This window comes from Pelophylax lessonae (genome assembly GCF_965119305.1).
Source record: "Pelophylax lessonae genome assembly, chromosome: 9".
NCBI lineage: Eukaryota > Metazoa > Chordata > Amphibia > Anura > Ranidae > Pelophylax > Pelophylax lessonae.
The window spans coordinates 172,158,053-172,177,436 of NC_138776.1; the positions used below are offsets into that span (position 1 = coordinate 172,158,053).

General features: G+C 44.0%; 1 protein-coding gene across 2 annotated transcripts in view; it reads right to left on the bottom strand.

The window, feature by feature from the left end:
- The window catches only part of WAPL (WAPL cohesin release factor), a 226,127-nt gene that overhangs the window by 7,298 nt on the left and 199,445 nt on the right, over positions 1–19,384 (bottom strand). For both annotated transcript variants that reach the window (XM_082267623.1, XM_082267624.1), the window contains 2 exons: positions 19,094–19,307; positions 5,035–5,123 (listed from right to left, as the gene is read on the bottom strand). In XM_082267623.1, the coding sequence (XP_082123749.1) occupies positions 5,035–5,123; positions 19,094–19,307 (303 nt within the window). The remainder of the gene's footprint in view (positions 1–5,034; positions 5,124–19,093; positions 19,308–19,384) is intronic.

Below are 19,384 nucleotides of genomic sequence, written 5' to 3' on the forward strand. Positions count from 1 at the left end.
AGAGAAAAAGGAAAAAGTAAAAATAAAAACATAAAAAAATGGAGAGAAAAAGACAGATATCTGAAGATATAAGAATTCAAATTCAGAAAATTTAAGGAACTAAAGAAACCTTTGCTCCACAGATCTATTACCCATCCTTATTTGAAGTGCTATATTAAAGTGGTATTAAACCAAAAATCAAAACTAATATATTGCAGCTTACAAATAGATGTGGTGGATGCATTACATACATACATATACACACACACTTTTTTTTTGTGTCCCCCTCTGTTTTCAACTGGTGATCGGGCCAGTAACATCTCCTGTATTGCATACCCCCACTCTGGATGAAGGAGCACAGGGGCACAGTAAACCGCATTTTCAATCTGGGGGGAGGTAAGTGGTTGTAAACCCACTTTAAAGACTTGTACCTATAGGTAAGTCTATATTAAGGGCTTACCTAAAGGTGCTATAAATATCTCCTAAACATGCACCGTTTAGGAGATATTTACAGTGCATGCAGCCGATGACGTCATCAGCGCATGCGCTCTGAAGGAACGGCCACCCGTAACGTTCCTTCAGAGCCCTGTCCTGTTAATGGGGCTCCCGCCCGCATGCGCGGGAGTGATGTAATCGCGCCTCCGGCCAATCAGATGGCCGGTGTACACTTACCAGGAAGCAGGACGGCCGAACATGTCGGCTGTCCTGACGCTGAGCGGGCGGCACTGCGGGGGCATGGTTTTAAAGTAAGTAATTCATAATGAGCTAGTATGCCTTTGTCTTTACAGGTTTTTTTCTCATTTTTTTTGGCTGAGTTTACTTCCTCTTTAAATGGACCAGCAGAATTAGATACACTAACTGAAGTCAAACTCTAGCTCACACTGCAGTTAAGAAATGAAAGCAACAGTTTTTATATTTTGGGGTAAAGGTTTTACATAAATAGAAGCTGATCATGGTAAGCACCCCTGTCAGTGGAAAATGGTTAGTCTCACTCGTAACGGATACAACAGAAAGCCTAAAAAAGAAAACAAATGCAGCCATCACATCTAAGAACTGGTGTGGTGCAATAGAATACATATTTGATTTGGGTTTAATTCCTCATTAAGTTAACGAAAATTATTTCCTACTGAACACAAAAGCTAAATTTCTTTCAATAAAGGGAGTATAACATTTTTAAGCATAAGGTGAGAAAGGCAGTTCAGCCAGAACTGATCATATAATCCACCTAAGAACCTAACCCAATGTCTATGTTCTCTTTACACACAGATGAAAAATAAAGAGATTAAAGTGGAAGTTCAGCCAATGCTGTTCAACACTAAATTTACTCTCAACACTAAATTTACTCTCAGCCACGTTCTAACACTAATCTGTCTAATACTATTAAAAAAAACCCATACATACCTTTTATAAAGCCAATCCGGTCCAGTGTCCAGCAGCGGATGCTGGGTGCAAGAGAGAAATGACAATGGCTGGAAAATGCTTAGGAAGTGACACCACCCATAGAGTTACTATGGGGTGTCTGTTGGCTGCCTCTCCTTCGCACACCTACATACTGAAGCCACCACTGACTGCTCAGCATGGGATGGGACCGGAGTGGCTGCAGAACAGTTAAGCACAGCAATTTCTTTTTTACAGGGCTAGATGGATTAGGTTTAGAGCTAGTTAGATTTTGGCTGAACTTCTACTTTAAGGCTTAACACTAGAACTAAATGGAATGGTCAGTCCCAGCATAGATCATACCTCTGTACCATAATGCTCTGTTGTCTGCAGATACTATTCTATTGTGGGTTTAGTTACTGCTGTGTACCATGTGACACGCTGTAAAGTCTGGATGTAGACTGAGGGCCTTGCAGCCACTTCCTGTCCAAACTCTAGCCTAGGACACACCCCTCTGTAGTTTTTCAGAGTCTGCAAATGATGTAACTTCCTTCATAGCTCTGATGGTGGGAAGGATGGCTACATCCTAATTGGCATTCAATCCCACCCAGTAAGGCTCCATGTACACGGGACATTAGAATAAACGTCCTGCAAAGCTATTTCTGACGCCGGGAAAAAGCAGCTGTTAAACGTGCTTTCAGTAGCTTTTTTAATTTGCGTTATTGCACGTTTGGCCACGTTGCTTTTAGCAGCGTTTTTCTGCCTCCATTCAAAATCAATGGTTCCCTATGGGAGCCTATTGATTTGAATGGAAGTCGCACCGCAAGTCGGATTCGACTTGCGGCGCGACCTGCACTGTGAGAATCTTGAGGGGGAACTCCACGCCAAAAATGGGAAAAAAAACTGCGTGGGGGTCCCCCCCAGGTTCCAAACCAGGCCCTTCGGGTCCGGTATGGAATTTGAGGGTAGCCGCACGCCGAAAAAACTGCGTGGGGTCCCCCCAAAAATCCATACCAAACCCTTATCCGAGCATGCAGCCCGGCAGGCCAGGAAAGGGGAGGGGACGAGCGAGCGGCCCCACCCCCCCTGGACCACACCAGGCCACATGCCCTCAACATGGGGGGGGTGTTGGTGCTTTGGGGGAGGGGGAGCTCTGCACCCCCTACCTCAAAGCACCTTACCCCCATCTTGAGGAGGACAAGGGCCTCATCCCCACAACCCTGGCCGGTGGTTGTGGGGGTCTGCGGGCAGGGGGCTCATCGGAATCTGGAAGCCCCCTTTAACAAGAAGGGCCCCCACATCCCGGACCCCCTCCCTATGTGAATGGGTATGGGGTACACTGTAGCCCTACTCATTCACCACATAAAAGGCAGTGTATGGAAATAACGACAGGAGACGTTTTGGAAAGTTTATTAAAAATCTTCATTCGGCTCTTCTGGTCTTCTCCTCTCCGGTCTTCTGCTCTTTTGCTGTCCGCTTCTCTCCGGGGGTCTTCTGCTCTTTTGCTGTCCGCCCTTCTGCTGCAGTTGTGATTCATATACATGCACAATGCATCTGTTTTGGTGAGGAAAATTTGGAGTTCTGTTTTAAAGTAGAGGTTTCCCAACCACCAGGTTGTGGTTGGCTGCAGGCTCCCTCCTTTCAGGTCAAAATAGGTAAAACAGTGCAGCGCTCTAAAACTATACTAAACAGCAATAAGATCAATTCACAATAAAAAGTCAATCTTCAAGACAGTCAGATGAAAGATCGGGTATAAAGATCAAATGAGAGGTATCGGAGTTAAGGTCCTTAATATGGTGCAAAGAATCCCAATGAATTCCAGAGGAGCCAGGTGCAGATAGTAGAAAAAACACACACTCCCTCCACCTTCCAGAGTGGCCTCTCACGTGTTTTTTCTACTATCTGCACCTGGCTCCTCTGGAATTCATTGGGATTCTTTGCACCATATTAAGGACTTTAACTCCGATACCTCTCATTTGATCTTTATACCCGATCTTTCATCTGACTGTCTTGAAGATTGACTTTTTATTGTGATTTGATCTTATTGCTGTTTAGTATAGTTTTAGAGCGCTGCACTGTTTTACCTATTTTGATTTGCTATCCAGGTTTTGTTTCTGTGCCTGTTTAGTGTTCAGCTGCTAGTTGTTAGGGTCGAGCGCTGATATTCTATATCATTTGTATATCCCTCCTTCCAGGTCTCCAGACAACTGCAGAGCCCTTAACCTGATACACTGCCTTTCAGTTGCCATAGTTCCCTCCTCCAACCTCCTATAGCAGCCTGAGGTGCCCCTTAACTTCTCAGAGTATCCCCCAGCCACCTGAGTGCCCTCAATAACCACAGTGCTCCCCTAACTACTTAGACTTTACTGAGTAAGCTAAGCTGAGAAAAGCACTGAGAAAAGGATGCTAGCAAAAAAGAAAGTTATGCTGGGTAGAGGAGGGGGGTTATACAGATGCAGGCTTACTATGTTTCTGTTAGCCAATGTCAAAACATCCTGATGGCAGTAGTATAAACCAAATGTATCTGACTGCCTGTGTCCCTCTATGGACAAGAAAACCTAACTTTTCAAGGCAACAAAGATATGACAAAGCCATTGGCAAATCTAGCAGATGATCCAAGGACTGCTGAGAGTCCACCTTGGCCTAAGACCTACAAGCAGCTTCATGTAGGTCTAGAGGACAGCAACTGATCTACAAGTTAAACCATTTGCGTTGTTTCTCCAGCCAATCTGTGCTTCAGTCTTTGTAGGTGAGTACTTCCTGCACACTTCACAAGCCCCTGTCATGGAATCACATCTTACAAACAAAATTGCAAGTGTCAGCAAGATTAGAAAGAAAATTAGGACTTTGGGTTTACATATATTAATCCTTTTTCATGACTACCTGGGTTAGGTTGACAAATTCAAGTGAATGGACATTTGCCAAAAGAAAAAAAAAAAGGCAAGAATTCCCACCCACACACAATCCAAAAATTGCAAAACCCACCAATTTGTTCTCTAGGGCCTCTACTTTGAATGAATTGATTAATGAATAGATAACAGCATCAATTTGTCTTTCATATCAGCCTACAGTCCAGCTTTACATTTTTTTAAACACATACTTCAATACTAGATCAGGTACGCAAGAACTAAGTTCCTATTTAAAGCGGAATAATACTTACCTCTGCTCCAGCGATTCGGCATCCTCAAGCTAACCGTCCGGCCACTGACAGCTTCGAGCAGCTGGCTTCCGGGTCTCAATGATCAGCCGAGGTCATTAGCAGGGCGGGGATGATGTCACTCTTGATTAAGCTCCAAAGACGCAAAGTGAAATGTGTTGGGGGCATGGCCTGGGGGTTTGCATTGATGTGCAGCTTCATGGGATCCATCCTTTGCTCAACTCCCGCGCATGTGTGGGAGATCAGACGGATTTGGCACTGCTGAATTTTTAAGTATTTTGGTAGGTAGTCAGTCAATGTAGATGAGACAAAGTGTGTCTCTTCCGCATTAAAAATCCTGCCTGTCTGCCCATTTTCATAGCAACCTAAAGTTCCACTTTAAGTAGTAAACGACTGGAATGAGTCGTAACATTTAAGCCGAGGTCATACACAGCAAATTGAAACATTTCCTTAGAACAGCATATTTTTTTTTTTTACACGATTACATTTACATTATCATTCATATTTCAAATTCTACTTACTGGACTCTCCTGGCAAAGACATCCTAGAAGCAAAGCTGTGTAGGAGGCAACGATGCAATCTTCCATGTGCTTTCCAGCATGCTGGAGAGCTAAAAATAAACACAACATACATTATATTAATGCAGTTAAGATGGAAGCCAATCAATCGACAATTGAATAATGCAAAGCATTGGCAACACAGTGTTAAATCCTCATATAATTAAGTCACAGGGTTGTCTTGGTGAGCAAAACGTCTAAAAATTTTAGAAACTTTAAATCATTTCCATCTAGTATTAAAAGCTTTTACAAGTCAAAAATCCCTTAATCTTAATTGTACAGTACAGGTCACAGGCAAAGTATTCATAGATCCAAGGACGTCCTCAAGCAACAAATGAGAAGGGTGAGCAACAAGGCAGCAAACAGAACAGGCCCCACAACAAACTTCAGAGTGCTGCTTCAAGAATCCTACAGCCTAAGCCCTGGTTCACACTGCCACAACTTTAACAATTTCAACCCCTTCCTGTCCAGGCCAATTTTCAGCCTTAAGCGCTGTTGCATTTTGAATGACAATTGCGCGGTCATGAAACACTGTACCTAAACCAAATATGAATTTTTTTTCCCCAAAAATATAGCTTTCTTTTAGTGGTATTTGATCACCGCAAAGTTTTTCTTTTTTGCTAAATATAAAAAGTTTAAAAAAAAAAAAAAAGTGTTTTTAGGTTATAAAATTTTGTAAATAAGTTTTTTCCTGCACAGATGAGCACTAATGAGGCCGCACTGACTGGCAGTGATGGGGTGGCACTGATATGAAGCACTGACAGGCAGCACTGATCGTTGGGCACTGATGGGCGGCACTGAGGAGGACACTGACAGGCTCTCTGAGCACTGATTGGCTTCCCCCTCGTCAGGAGAGCTGCCGATTGGCTCTCCTCTACACGTGCCTGTTAGACGCGAACTAAGGAAAGGTCCTATTTACTATGTGACCAGCTGTGATCGAACACAGCTGATCACATGGTAAAGAGCCTACGTCATAGGCTCTTTACCGGGAAATCGGAGATGTGGAGAGTCAGTGACACACCACACCAACGATAGCAGCCCTGCCCCCCCCCCCCCTATAGGAAGCCCGGCCAGGATAGGGAAACCACTTTGCGGCCGTCATTTTGCTATATGACAGGCGGGAAGTGGTTAAAGCCAACATTCCGGCACGACTTCATTGCGGCTTGCATACAACTTCTTTAACAGAAGTCAATGCAAGCCATATTGAAGTTGCACCAAGTAGCGCAGGAACGTTTTTTTAAGTCTGAGCAACTCAAGTCGCTCCTCATAGAATGGTTCCAATGCTGCTAATGGGGCGCGACTTGTCATGCAACTTTGAACTCTCAAGTTGCATACAAAATCATGGCAGTGTGAATCAGGGATAAAGCTTCAACCGCAGAAGATTAGACTTCCGCTTGGTAGAATTTTGAAAAAGAATGGAGAACCAGGTGGTGGCCTTACATAGCTGAGCTACATAAGTTTGGTGGAGAAATGCCTAGGATACTCCCAAAAATGGTAGGACGGGGGCACAAAAGGTTATCAGGAGATCTGTTGAGAGTGTAGGTTTTAGTGATCAGATTTCTTATCCATGTCATGAGGGTGGACATGGGAGCAGAAAGTCCAATGCAAGGTCATTAAGAGAATTTGTTAGTCATATCAAAGCAGTAGCTGAGGTTGACTAATGGCTCTGACTACATCCAGAGAATGAAGAGATTTCCAATGAATGCTTTGCAGCAGGGCATAAGGATGGTAGGACTATCCTCACTGAGGTGGAAGACTGATACCACCTTGGACCCTGGATTGAGGGACTGGAACACTCCTCACCAGCCTGAAAGACTGGCAACTGTGGTTATCACTTGCCAGTGATATGGAAGAAGGGAATTACCACTATTGTAAGAGCAGAGCTTGAGATCCACCAAAATAGCAGGTTCCCTTGTTTGGCTGGACAGGGGCATGGGTAGGTCAACAAAAGGAGAATACTTGTTCTAGGTACCCAAAATGATCTACTGGAGGGGTAAGAAAAAAAAAATGGGTATATGGTACAGATTCAAAGACAGCTACCATGATGCCTAGAACCCTCATTGGATCTCTCATTGTGGGGTGTCACTGATCTCAATTCTGAAGCGTGGGCTCAGAGAACAAATTGAGCCCAGAGCATCTGAATTGTCCTGTTGATTTTACAGATAAGCTGGAAGGGAAACAAGTCCCTCAGGAGAAAGTCATCTAGACACCCAGTGACCTGGATGCCCTGAGATCGGAGAAGGGGACAAGGTCCTTTGTGAATACTCTGAGCAGAGGATGGGTCAAAAGGCAGTTTGACAAACTGGAAGGGATTATCTGCCATCGCAAAGCACAGAGTGCACAAGTGTTAATACAGTAGATAAATGGAATCCTGCAGATAGGCATCTTGGATATGTAAGCATGCCATGCATTTCCCTCATCTTAGAGAGGCAATTATTGAACATGTGGATTTCATGCAAGATTTTATTTAAAAAGTACTTATGAGAGATTTTAGGTCCAGAACAGGATGAATACCACCGTTGGCACTTCAAATAAAATCCTTTGAATAGAATCCTCTTGAATAAAATGATGGTTGAGGGCAGCAGCTTTTGGTTTATTCGATAGAAGAAAGCAGTGAGGGTAGAGCTTTGAACTATTCTCTATCCCTTTAAAACAACTGATTTAATCCCCAGGTCTGTGTCATCTGTTACCTAGACAATCAAACCGTAACATACATCGCCACACTAAGGAGTTAGGATGCCCCTTCATTGGGAAGGAGGCTTTGTGGTCTGAGGCTTGTGCCAAAAAGAAGGGCTATACATACAGTATCTCACAAAAGTGAGTACGCCCCTCACATTTTTGTAAATATTTTATTATATATCTTTTCATGTAACACTGAAGAAATTACACTGCTACAATGTAAAGTAGTGAGTGAACAGCTTGTATAACAGTGTACATTGCAGCCTGTCAAGTACTCAGACCATACGCCGCACACTGCATCAAATTGGTCTGCATGGCTGTCATCCCAGAAGGAAGCCTCTACTAAAGATGCACAAGAAAGTCCACAAACAGTTTCCTGAAGACAAGCATACTAAGGACATGGATTACTGGAACCATGTCCTGCGGTCTGATGAGAGCAAGATAAAACTTATTTGGTTCAGATGGTGTCAAGCGTGGGGCTGCAACCAGGTGAGGAGTACAAAAGACAAGTGTGTCTTGCCTAAAGTCAAGCATGGTGGTGGGAGTGTCATGGTCTGGGGCTGCATGAGTGCTGCTGGCACTGGGGAGCTACAGTTCGTTCAGGGAACCATGAATGTCAACATGTACTGTGACATACTGAAGCAGAGCATGATCCCTTCCCCTTTCGGAGACTAGGCTGCAGGGCAGTATTCTAACAACGACCTCAAACACACATCCAAGACGACCATTGCCTTGCTAAAGAAGTTGAGGGTAATGGTGATGGACTGGCCAAGCATGTCTCCAGACCTAAACCCTTTTGAGCTTCTGTGGGGCATCCTCAAATGGACGGTGGAGGAGGGCAAGGTCTCCAACATCCACCAGCTCCGTGATGTTGTCATGGAAGAGTGGAAGAGGACTTTAGTGGCAACCTGTGAGGCTCTGGTGAACTCCACGCCCAAGAGGGTTAAGGCAGTGCTGGAAAATAATGGTAGCCACACAATATATTGACACTTTGGGCCCAATTTGGACATTGTCCCTTAGGGGTGTACTCACTTCTGTTGCCAGCGGTTTAGACATTGATGGCTGTGTGTTGAGTTTTTTTGAGGGGACAACAAATCTACACTTATACAAAATATTTACAAAAATGTAAGGGGTGTACTCACTTTTGTGAGATACTGTAGGTTTGGAAGTTGAAGCCTGGGTAGAACAGTTAGGTGCTCTACATTTTGAGGAGATAGACGGTTCCTCTGAGGGGGGTTTGGTGTTCTTTGGATGGAGAAACCATCCATCCTGTAACATCTCTGATGAAATGGTCAAGTGCCTCTCTAATTAGACATCTTTAAAAATGCACACATGAGGTGCTTTTTACAGATAGCTACAGCTTACAGATCCCCATTTGGGAAATTTGTCTTATGACATGGTTTAGGGCGTCAACACCAAAAAGTTGAACAGAAGGTAATTGCACAATGTCTGGGCTTTTGCCGATAGCAGTAACGAGTACCCTCTAAAGGCTCTAAGCATAAGCGGTGGTACAATTTGCGACTTGCGGTGTGATGTTACAAATGGTCATCCTTCTGAGACTAAGCCCTGAGTGGCTGAGTTTTAGTGCCCAAAATTTGAAGGGTATACATGTAGTAAATTGCATATCAAATATCGACCCAATCTTTATCAGTAATAGTTAGAAGCATACAGGGTATTGTACTGTATACAACATTCAGGCTTAGCCTGTCACAGTCCGCAAACCCCTGAAGGGGTTTTCATGAAATAGCTTCCATTGGGATGGACCATGGCCCTGGGCCTGTCTAGCACCCTGCAGCTGACTACACACAATGCACTAAGTGTTAACCACCTACGCAGGATCCAGTGCCCAGAGTAACATTACAGGCTGTCCTCACATTGTAGGGTCTGGTTATGAATCAAGGTTTACTAAGGTTGCCCCGATCCACAGCTTTTTCTTAAGCAAGAAAGCCCCCACTTTGGGTGCTATGCTGTCTCCATCTTTGTTTAGTTCCCACAGGCCACAAGTCTTAAATTCATGGCTGGGAGAAGTGGGATCGTAGCCATGTGGATTTACTACATGCAAGCAGCGCATTACACATAAGAAGAGCAGGAGAGTCACTTCTTACATAGTTACATAGTTAGTGAGGTTGAAAAAAACATCAGTCCATCCAGTTCAACCTATGATGTGTGTGTGTGTGTGTGTGTTTGCTTTTAACCGTACATTGTATACCCCTGTATGTTGTGGTCTCTAAGGTGCCCATCTAATAGTTTTTTGAAACGATCAATGCTCCCTGCTGATACGACTGCTTGTGGAAGAGAATTCCACATCCTTACCGCTCTTACAGTGAAGAACCCCGTACGCACTTTAAGGTTAACCTGCCTTTCCTCTAGTTTTAGTGAGTGGCCACGTGTCTTTTTGTATTCCCTTTCTCTGAATAGTTTGTTCCTTATGCTAGGGTCGCCAGTACAGTATTTGTACATTGATATCATTTCCCCCCTCAATCGTCTCTTCTCCAGAGAGAATAGATTCAGTGCTTGTAGCCTTTCCTCATAGCTGATGTCCTCCATTCCCCTAATCATTTTTGTTGCCCTTCTCTGGACTTTCTCCAGTTCCAGCACATCCTTCTTGAGGACCGGTGCCAAGAACTGGACAGCATACTCCAGATGTGGCCGGACCAGAGTCTTGTAGTGTGGGAGAATAATCTCTTTATTTCTGGAGTGAATCCCCTTTTTTATACATCCCAGTATTCTGTTGGCTTTGCTTGCGGCGGCTTGGCATTGCATGCCACTGCCAAGCCTGTTGTCTACCAGTACCCCCAAGTCCTTTTCCATCCTAGACTCACCCAGAGGTCCCCCCCTAGTGAGTAGCTTGCTTTCTGGTTTCTGGCCCCCAGGTGCATTACTTTACATTTTTCAACATTAAACCCCATCTGCCATGTAGTTGCCCACCCCGTTATTTTGTTCAGGTCCGCTTGCAAGGTTTCCACATCCTGCATAGAAGATAATGGCAAGCCTAGTTTAGTATCATCTGCAAATACTGAGATTGTACTAGATATCCCCTCCTCTAAATCATTTATGAATAAATTAAACAGGATTGGTCCCAGGACACAGGAAGATCGTATGTACAGGAAGATCCACAGGAAGATCGTATGTACTTAAAAAATACGTAAACTTCAATTCTCAGATGATCATTTATGTTACTGAATGCAGTATATGTCGGTTGCAGTATGTTGGTTGCACTATCCATAATTTGAGAATAAGAATATCGAAACATGTTAATGATACAACCAATGTAAATGCCAAAAACATTTCTAATGTCTCCAAACATTTTAGGGAGATATATGCAGGGAATCTTAAATATTTTTCTGTGGTTTGGAACAGGTTAAAAAAAACAGCCAGAGGAGGTGACCACATCTTGCTACAACCTGAGTTGTGGTGGATACACAGTCCTAATACTAGAGCACTAAGTGGAATTAACATTAGATTGGATATTAACACTTTTTTAAAATGATCACATGATTAAGATGGGTCTATTGATTAATGGTTTCTCTGCATTCACAATGTGTATTTTTTCGTTTTTCTTTTCTTTCCTCTCTTCAAACTGGCTTCAACATCCCACTTGTGTGTTTGTCAATGATCTTAATTGCAATCAAGAATATACTGCCCCTATTTTGACAGGGCTGTTTTGTAAATATATAAGTCTGGTTTTATTATATTTTTGTATGCTACGAGTAAGGCTACGGCCGAAACGTGTTAGCGTTTTACCATGTTGTACACTGCGGTCATGCTGGAATATATCGCTTTAAAAAGGAAGCATTCGTGTGCCGACTTTTCTTGTTACTTGGAAGCAATTGCACCGATCCAAATACACATTTTCTACTTGTGACATTAGAAGACACGGAGATGTTTTTAGAATTCAAAGAAAGGAAAAAAAAAAAAAAAGAGTGGACAGTAAATTCCCTGGACTCACGGAGTGGGGTAGGGTTACAGGGTAAGCACCCAGTGGGCGTATCCTTAAAAGTTTGCTAGTATCCAATGTGAATACTTTGCCTGTGTCCTGTACAACTAAAATAGATATGTTTTCCTGACTTGCTTGCTGAACTTGTTCTGAGTTTCAGAAGTATTTAAAATATGCAAAAACAGCATTTTTAGTGGTAGACTATCAACACTCATACTGCTCTCATGACGGTCGTTTTTTAAGTGAACTCGTCTAGAATGTTTATTTAATGCAGCAGGAGCAGAAGTGGCAAAGACTATCTCTGAATACAGAAAGAGGAGATAAGAGCTGCAGCACAGCGCTGGATCGCGAGACGACTCAGGTAAGTGTTAAAGGGAGGAGGTGGAGCTGCAATTGTAAGGTGTGCTACCTTAAAGTAGAAAGTCCACCCTAACACTAAAATCCCTGCATCTACAGACATCCACAATCTAACACTAACCCTTTTTAGCTCTGTAAAGAAGAAATCAGTAAACCTTTTTTGAAGCCTACTTGACCTGATACCACACTGAGTGGTCAGCTGCGGCTTCGCTGTGGAGGCAGGGGCAGATGACATGACCGACAACGGAAGCCCCATAGTAAGTTTATGGGTGACGTCACTTCTCATTAATTTCACAGCCGTTGTCGGCCGTGTCCTCTGCAGAGCTTCCACCTCTGGAGCCTGGATCAGCTTCAAGAAAGGTATGTATATGGATTTAATCTTTACAGTGCTAAATAGGTTAGTGTTAGATCGTGGATGACTGTAGATGCAAGGATTTTAGTGTTAGGGTGGACTTACACATTAATGCAAAGATTGCATTAAAGTAATAAAAAAAAAAAACAAAAAACGTATGCCTTTAGAATCACTTTAAGAGGGCTTACAGATGCCTATCAACAGAATCCTTAGATGAAGAGGAAACATCCTCAATAGGAACTGTAAGGTGTTCATAGCGAGCAGAAATGGTAGGAACCACGCCTAGAACATATATCAGTTCATCTAAACTGTTTCCCATCTGGCTGTTTATAGACATAAAAATATGTGATTTGCCGATGTGGGTAGACATGCCCGTACATTCTCAATTAGCAGCTCCTAGAGCGCTCACCGGCGAGCCCGATCGCTGTGTCTTTTAGACACAGGGGATCACATGACCAGGTACAGGACCATGAAACTTGGTCCTGTACCATGTGATCAATAGGTTGATAGGTCGAATTACAGCAATCACAAATGTACAGAATAGCTGCATGGTGCAACCATCGCTTTTCTCTTCTTACACAGAGACCGTCTTTGAGAGGAGAGAGAGCTGAGAGCTGTTCAAGCGATCCTTTGAGTCATTCAGTGTCTATCAGTTTAAACACACACACCAGTGAAGTAAGCTTACAGTATTTCCTGATCACTAGCCCATCACCTGTTCCAGTGTCACTAAAGCAGGCAGAAACAGTACACCTTTTTGCTATTGACACCAGCCAGTGTCCCTAATTACAGTGACACCAGACCAGTGTAAGCCAGCACCTGCATCCTGATCATCACTAAACCAGTGCCAGTGAAGTCAGAAATACTGTTCTTATCCCTAGTTACGCCAATGTCAGCCATTCAAGCCAGCAACAATGCTCTGATCACTGTCACACTAGTACCAGTGACCGTGTCCGCACCAGTGTCCTGACCACCTCCACACCAGTACAGTGTCACCAGAAACTGAACACCATGCCCAAAAAAAGGTTTACAAGTGAGAAGGCCTTTCACATTCTGAGCATGCCAGATGAGAGTAGTTGGGATGAACTCTCAGATTCAGAATATGAACCCGTGGAGAGCAGCGGTTCAGTAACCACCTCTGATTTATAGGAGGAAAGAGTCCTTACAAAGAGAATCAGGTGTATAGAACAGCAGCAGGCAATCACCAGCAGCACAGTACATTGTAGTGAAGTGACAAACGCCAGCAGCACAGTACATCCAGATGAACGGCCAAGTGCAAGGAGTGGGGTGTAGCACCAAATTCATTATGGCTACCTTATAATTCAGAGGCACCTATCATCTTCCCATTTACAGTGTAATCAGGCATAAACTGAAAAAATTAACATTGTTTCAGTTGTTTTTACAGACATTTCATATCTTAGTGAAACAAGCGAGCACAGCGCTTGCAAAAATAAATGTCTTCAATAACCAAGTATATAGTAATATTCATCAAATATGTGCAAATATCCAGTGTATAAAGTGCAAAGTATGACCATAAATATGAATAAAATATGCTATTAATGAATAAATGTCCAATAAACTAATGATAAAGCCCAATAAAAAATAGAAAGTTCAAATTTCATGTGCACAGAGGTGCAATATGTGACCAAAAAATGAAAAAATTAAATAAAGGTGTTTCAGTGCAGGTATTAAAGTGCTTAAGATGATCACTCGTGCCAGGTGCCTTGAACCCCTTCAGGAACCCCACTCACCAGAAAGGGTGGACCCTTGTTAGGGGTCAAAATCGCTTGTATAATGAGGGATTGTTCGATCTGTATTCCTGGCTAGTTGAACCAAACTCCCTGCACAAAATTGTGAGCCAAGGACTTCGCTGCCAACTGCCTTTGGAAAAAAATAGCCAAGGCGGAAATCTGGCCCTTGATGGTGCCCAGAGCCGAACGTTGATCTACACCCAATTGTAGAAACTCCAACAGATGAGACACAGAAAAGGAGTGGGGAGAAACCCTCCGCAACTCACACCAAGTAATGTACGCCTGCCAAACTCGATAAGCATTCCTTGAAGTAGATTTCCTAGCCTTCAACAGTGTAGGAATCACCGACTCCGACAGCCCTCTGTCTTTCAGCACCTGGCTTTCAATAGCCAGGCTGATAAAGCCAGTGACCGTAAAAGCAGGATGGAAGATTGGTCCCTGAGATAGAAGATCTCCCCTGAGAAGAAGCCTCCAAGGGACGTCTGCTACCAGCCTTACCAGGCCTGTGTACCAAGACCGGCAAGGCCAGACTGGTGCCACCAGAATGACTGGAATTCCTTCTACCTCGATTCTGCGTAGCAGTCTCGACAGAAGTTGTATTGAAAGAAAGACGCAAATCAAAACGATACTGACCCCAAGGAGCCACCAGAGGATCCCGAGACCTTGACGTGAACCTCTGCACCTTCCTGTTGAGACGGGAAGCCAGCAGGTCCACATCGGGGGTCCCCCATCAAAGACACAGTTGATGAAATACATCCGGGTGAAGAGACCATTCTCCAAGATCCAACGTCTGCCGACTGAGATAGTCCACTTGCCAATTCTCTAACCCCGGAATGTGCACAGCAGAGAGGGCCGGAACATATCGTTATGCCCACCCTAAAATGCTGGCTACTTTCTGGGCCACCAGGGCACTTCTTGTGCCCCCTCGATGATTGACATATGCCACAGCCATAGCACTGTCCGATTGTATCTGTACAGGGCATCCCTGTAGACGATCCGTCCATTGAGACAGAAAGCCTGATCGCCCGAATCTCCAGGATGTTGATCGGCAACCTGGACTTCTCCCGAGGCCAGACACCTTGGGCTGAACACACTCCCAAGACACCTCCCCATCCGGACAGACTGGCATCCGTGGTGATTACAATCCAATACAGGGGAAGAAAAGGTTTTCCCAGACGTAGTGCCGGGGAGCAGAGCCACCATAGGAAAGACTCCCTTGAGCCCCAACTCAACAGGATCAGATTGTTCAAGGACATTTGATCCTTGTTCCATTTGATCAGAATCTCCCTTTCCCTTTGTAAGGGTCTGGTGTGGAACTGCGCAAACAGAACCGCCTCAAAAGGTGGAGAGCATCAGACCCAGCACTTGCATGCAAGTCCTGAGTGATGATCGATGGTTGGACAACAGGAGCCGAACAGCATCCTGTAGCTTCAGAAGTTTTGTCTGAGGATGAAACACCTGGGCTGACGCTGAATCCAGAATCAGACCCAAGTAGTAAAGCTTTGTGGACGGAGACAGTGCTGATTTCTGAAAATTCAGTGTCCAGCCGAACTCCTGCAGGGTGCGCACCGTAACGTTTAAGTCGGCTTCTAGAGGCGAGGAAGAGTCTGTGCGCAGAAGCAGATCATCCAGGTAACCTAGTATTGCATAAATAATATTGCTGCGCTAAGTGAATGAAAATCAATAACAAATAATCGCTTAGTGAAAAATGGTAAATAATGTGACCATAAACTCAAATAATGTGATAAACAATAATGAATATTGAATCAAAAAAAAAATCAGTGATATTGAAAGTCCCAATACACAGTGCAAATAAAGTGACACAATATTACTGTGATAAATAAGTCCCAATGCACAGTGCAACTAAAGTGACACAATATTAAATAAATTAATCTTCATCTGTGATTAAAGTGCTGCATGCTTCACTTAAAGTGATCCACGTGACAATGGTAAGATTAGCAGCTCACCTCAAAGAAAGACTCATGAGAGCCAAAATGCGCATGGGGTAAAATCACAGTCGCCTGGTAAGCCCTCCTGCCACCGCCTCCAAACAATCATTCAAGTTGTATATGGCATCGGCGTAATGACGTGCAGGCTCCTCCCCCGTGCGCGTTGCGTTGACTTCGTCAGCTGACCCCGCTGACGAAGTCGATGACGCAACGCATACATACAAGTCTTTCTTTGAGGTGAGCTGCTAATCTTACCATTGTCACGTGGATCACTTGGAGTGAAGCATGCAGCACTTTAATCACAGATGAAGATTCATTTATTTAATATTGTGTCACTTTAGTTGCACTGTGCATTGGGACTTATTTATCACAGTAATATTGTGTCACTTTATTTGCACTGTGTATTGGGACTTTCAATATCACCGATTTTTTTTGATTCAATATTCATTATTGTTTATCACATTATTTGAGTTTATGGTCACATTATTTACCATTTTTCACTAAGCGATTATTTGTTATTGATTTTCATTCACTTAGCGCAGCAATATTATTTATTCATTATCTCAGGTGTTTTGTGTTTGGCACTGATTGCTTGCAGCTTTGTGCACATCACTTGTATTATTTAGACAGGGATTGCGCTGATTATTTTTATTCTTTATTGTAACCTAGTATTGCAATCCCCTTCTGCCATAACAAGGCCAACACAGGGGCCAAAACGTTTGTGAACCCCCCGAGTAGCTGAGGCAAAACCAAAAAAGGGGAACACCACGAATTGAAAGTGCTCCTCGCCCACGGCAAAACGAAGAATCCTCTGATGCTCGACATATATTGAAATATAAAAGGTAAGTGCCCTTGAGATCAATAGAAGCCAGCAGATCTCCTTAATGAAGGAAAGCTACTACTGTGCGGAAGGACTCCATCAAAAATTTCTCAACATGCGAAAAGTGGTTCAGAGCCTTGAGATCCAAGATCGGACGAACCCTTCGCCTTCCTCTTCCTGGGAACTGTAAACAGATTTGAATAAAAATCTTGGAAATGTTCCGACTCTGGAACCAGTACAATAACTCCTTGTGCTAACAAATCCTGCACTGCTCTGTAGAGGCCTGGTAGCTGCTCTGGAGACAGGGGTAAGTTGGAAGGAAAGAACCTTGCCGGGGCAAGGACCGAAACTCGATCTTGTAACCGAACCAGTTTGTGGACCCATTTGTCCTGAATGAGCAAGATCCACGGATCCGGAAAGAAACAAAGAGGTCTCCCCACCTCAGACGCGGATGAAGGCGCCCCTTCAGGCTGAGGAAGGGCTGGTCTGCGGAACCAGAAGTGCCCACTTTGGACTTACCATTCCAGTGTCTGTTGGAGCCTCCCGCAAAGCTACGGGTGGATCTCAAACTCTTTTCCTGCGAACCAGACGGACAAAAGGGCTGCTTGTGAGCTGAAAATAAGTTCCGTCAGATCAGAAGAGTGTTGACTCCCCTCCAGATCCTGGCACAAAATCTTAGCCTATTCTGTTAAGGTCTGGGATACCAAGGTGATAGCAAATGCTGGTCTCAAAATGAAACCAGCCACGGTGAAGAGGTACCAGACCAGAGCCTCAGCTCCTTTGTCCATGGGGTCCTTAAAAGACAGGGAATCCTCCACCGGCAAAAGTGTGGCCTTATTTAGCCTGGAAACCTGAGAGTCCACCAACAGTGGAACCGTTAGTTTCTTTAGAAGAGACTCCTCAAAGGGATATCTTCTAGCAAAACGCTTAGGTATACCAACCATGCGTTTCGGGGAACCCGACTAGTGACAATCTCGTCAAAATATGCAGGAAAAGGGAAATACCTTATTCACCTTGGAAGCTTTGCGGTGCCAAATTGTACCGGTGTAGCTAACTCAGCAGTAGCTGAGTCCTCCAACTTTAAAGTTTCCCTCACTGCATGCGCGGCTGCATTAGAGGAGGAGTTATCCTCACTATTCGAGCACTCAGCGTGCGTGGACGCAGACACAGTGGGCTGACTCTCCTCCGCAGCAGCCAAATCCACCTCAGCATCAAGCAGAGAATACAGGTGAAGGCGGGGGGGGGCGCTTCTTGCCAGGTCTCTTTCGCAGGACCATATCTACTTTACTAGCAACTGCAGGGCTGCCATCATGGCTGCCAGGTCAGACTGAGACCCAGAAGGACCCACAGCTTCCAGTAGTGGATCGGGTGATGAAACATGCTCCATAGGCTACATTACCATAAAAGGTCAAACAAAACCACGCTGCTTAGCAAAGAAAAAAAAAAAAACAGGAGGCCCCTCCCCCTGTGCACCGCCGGGGCACCACAAGAATCAGTGCACCCACGGCGGCTATATACAGCAGCAGAAGGAATATATACCCCCTAGAGACTCACCACCCAAACTGGAGAGCGCCAAAAACTGTCTGCCTCACTGCAGGAAGAGGAAACGCTGACCTGACACTAGAGGCCCCCACAACTCATCACAGCATCTGACTACAAGAAAATGGCGGCCAGTGAAACTCTGGGGAAACCAAAATGATGGCCACTAAACTACACAAGCATGGCCACCGAAGCCAGGAATACAGAGACAACGGCAAAATGGTGGCACCACGCGTTGCTTTATGGGAACGTGGACCCACGGAAAAATGTAGACCCCAGGAGGGGACCCCCATATATTTGATCATAAATGACTTGGATGTAAATGTTAAATAAAACAAAGTAGAAATACATAAATTTATTATCACCTGCTTCTAGACCCAAGGCTGACAAATATTTAAATAGAAATAGCATGCATGGGTAAATTGTTATCCATTACTGATGAAAACCATATTAAGTCTTGTGTTCCCCTTTGAAGCAGGATGTCCATTTTTGCACAAAAAAGTTATTATTGTACCCATCTACTATGTCAAAAACTATACTTGGAAGAAAGCGGTAACAAAAAAATATATATTTTTTGCTTACTAAATTATATAAAATCAAGTGACACTATGTAATCTAATATACAGTATAAAAAGGAGATACCTTTAGTAAGGTCAAGTTCTTCATCTTCCTCCTCCTTCTTCTTTTCTGGCTCTTCAGTATTAGTAGGACTCTTTTCAGTTGAAACCCACTGGATTTCACCTCCAGTTTCTTGCCATTCCCCACTTTTGTCCTGTTGTGCTGTAGGAACTTCTTTAATTAACTCATCCGTCTGGCTTTCCGCTAACTGGGCTGCTCGCTCCCGCTCAAGGAAAAGCTAAAAAAAAAAAAAAAAAAAAAGATAAAAAGATTTTTGCATTTTAAATGCCTTTCATCATACTTTGGGGAACCTCA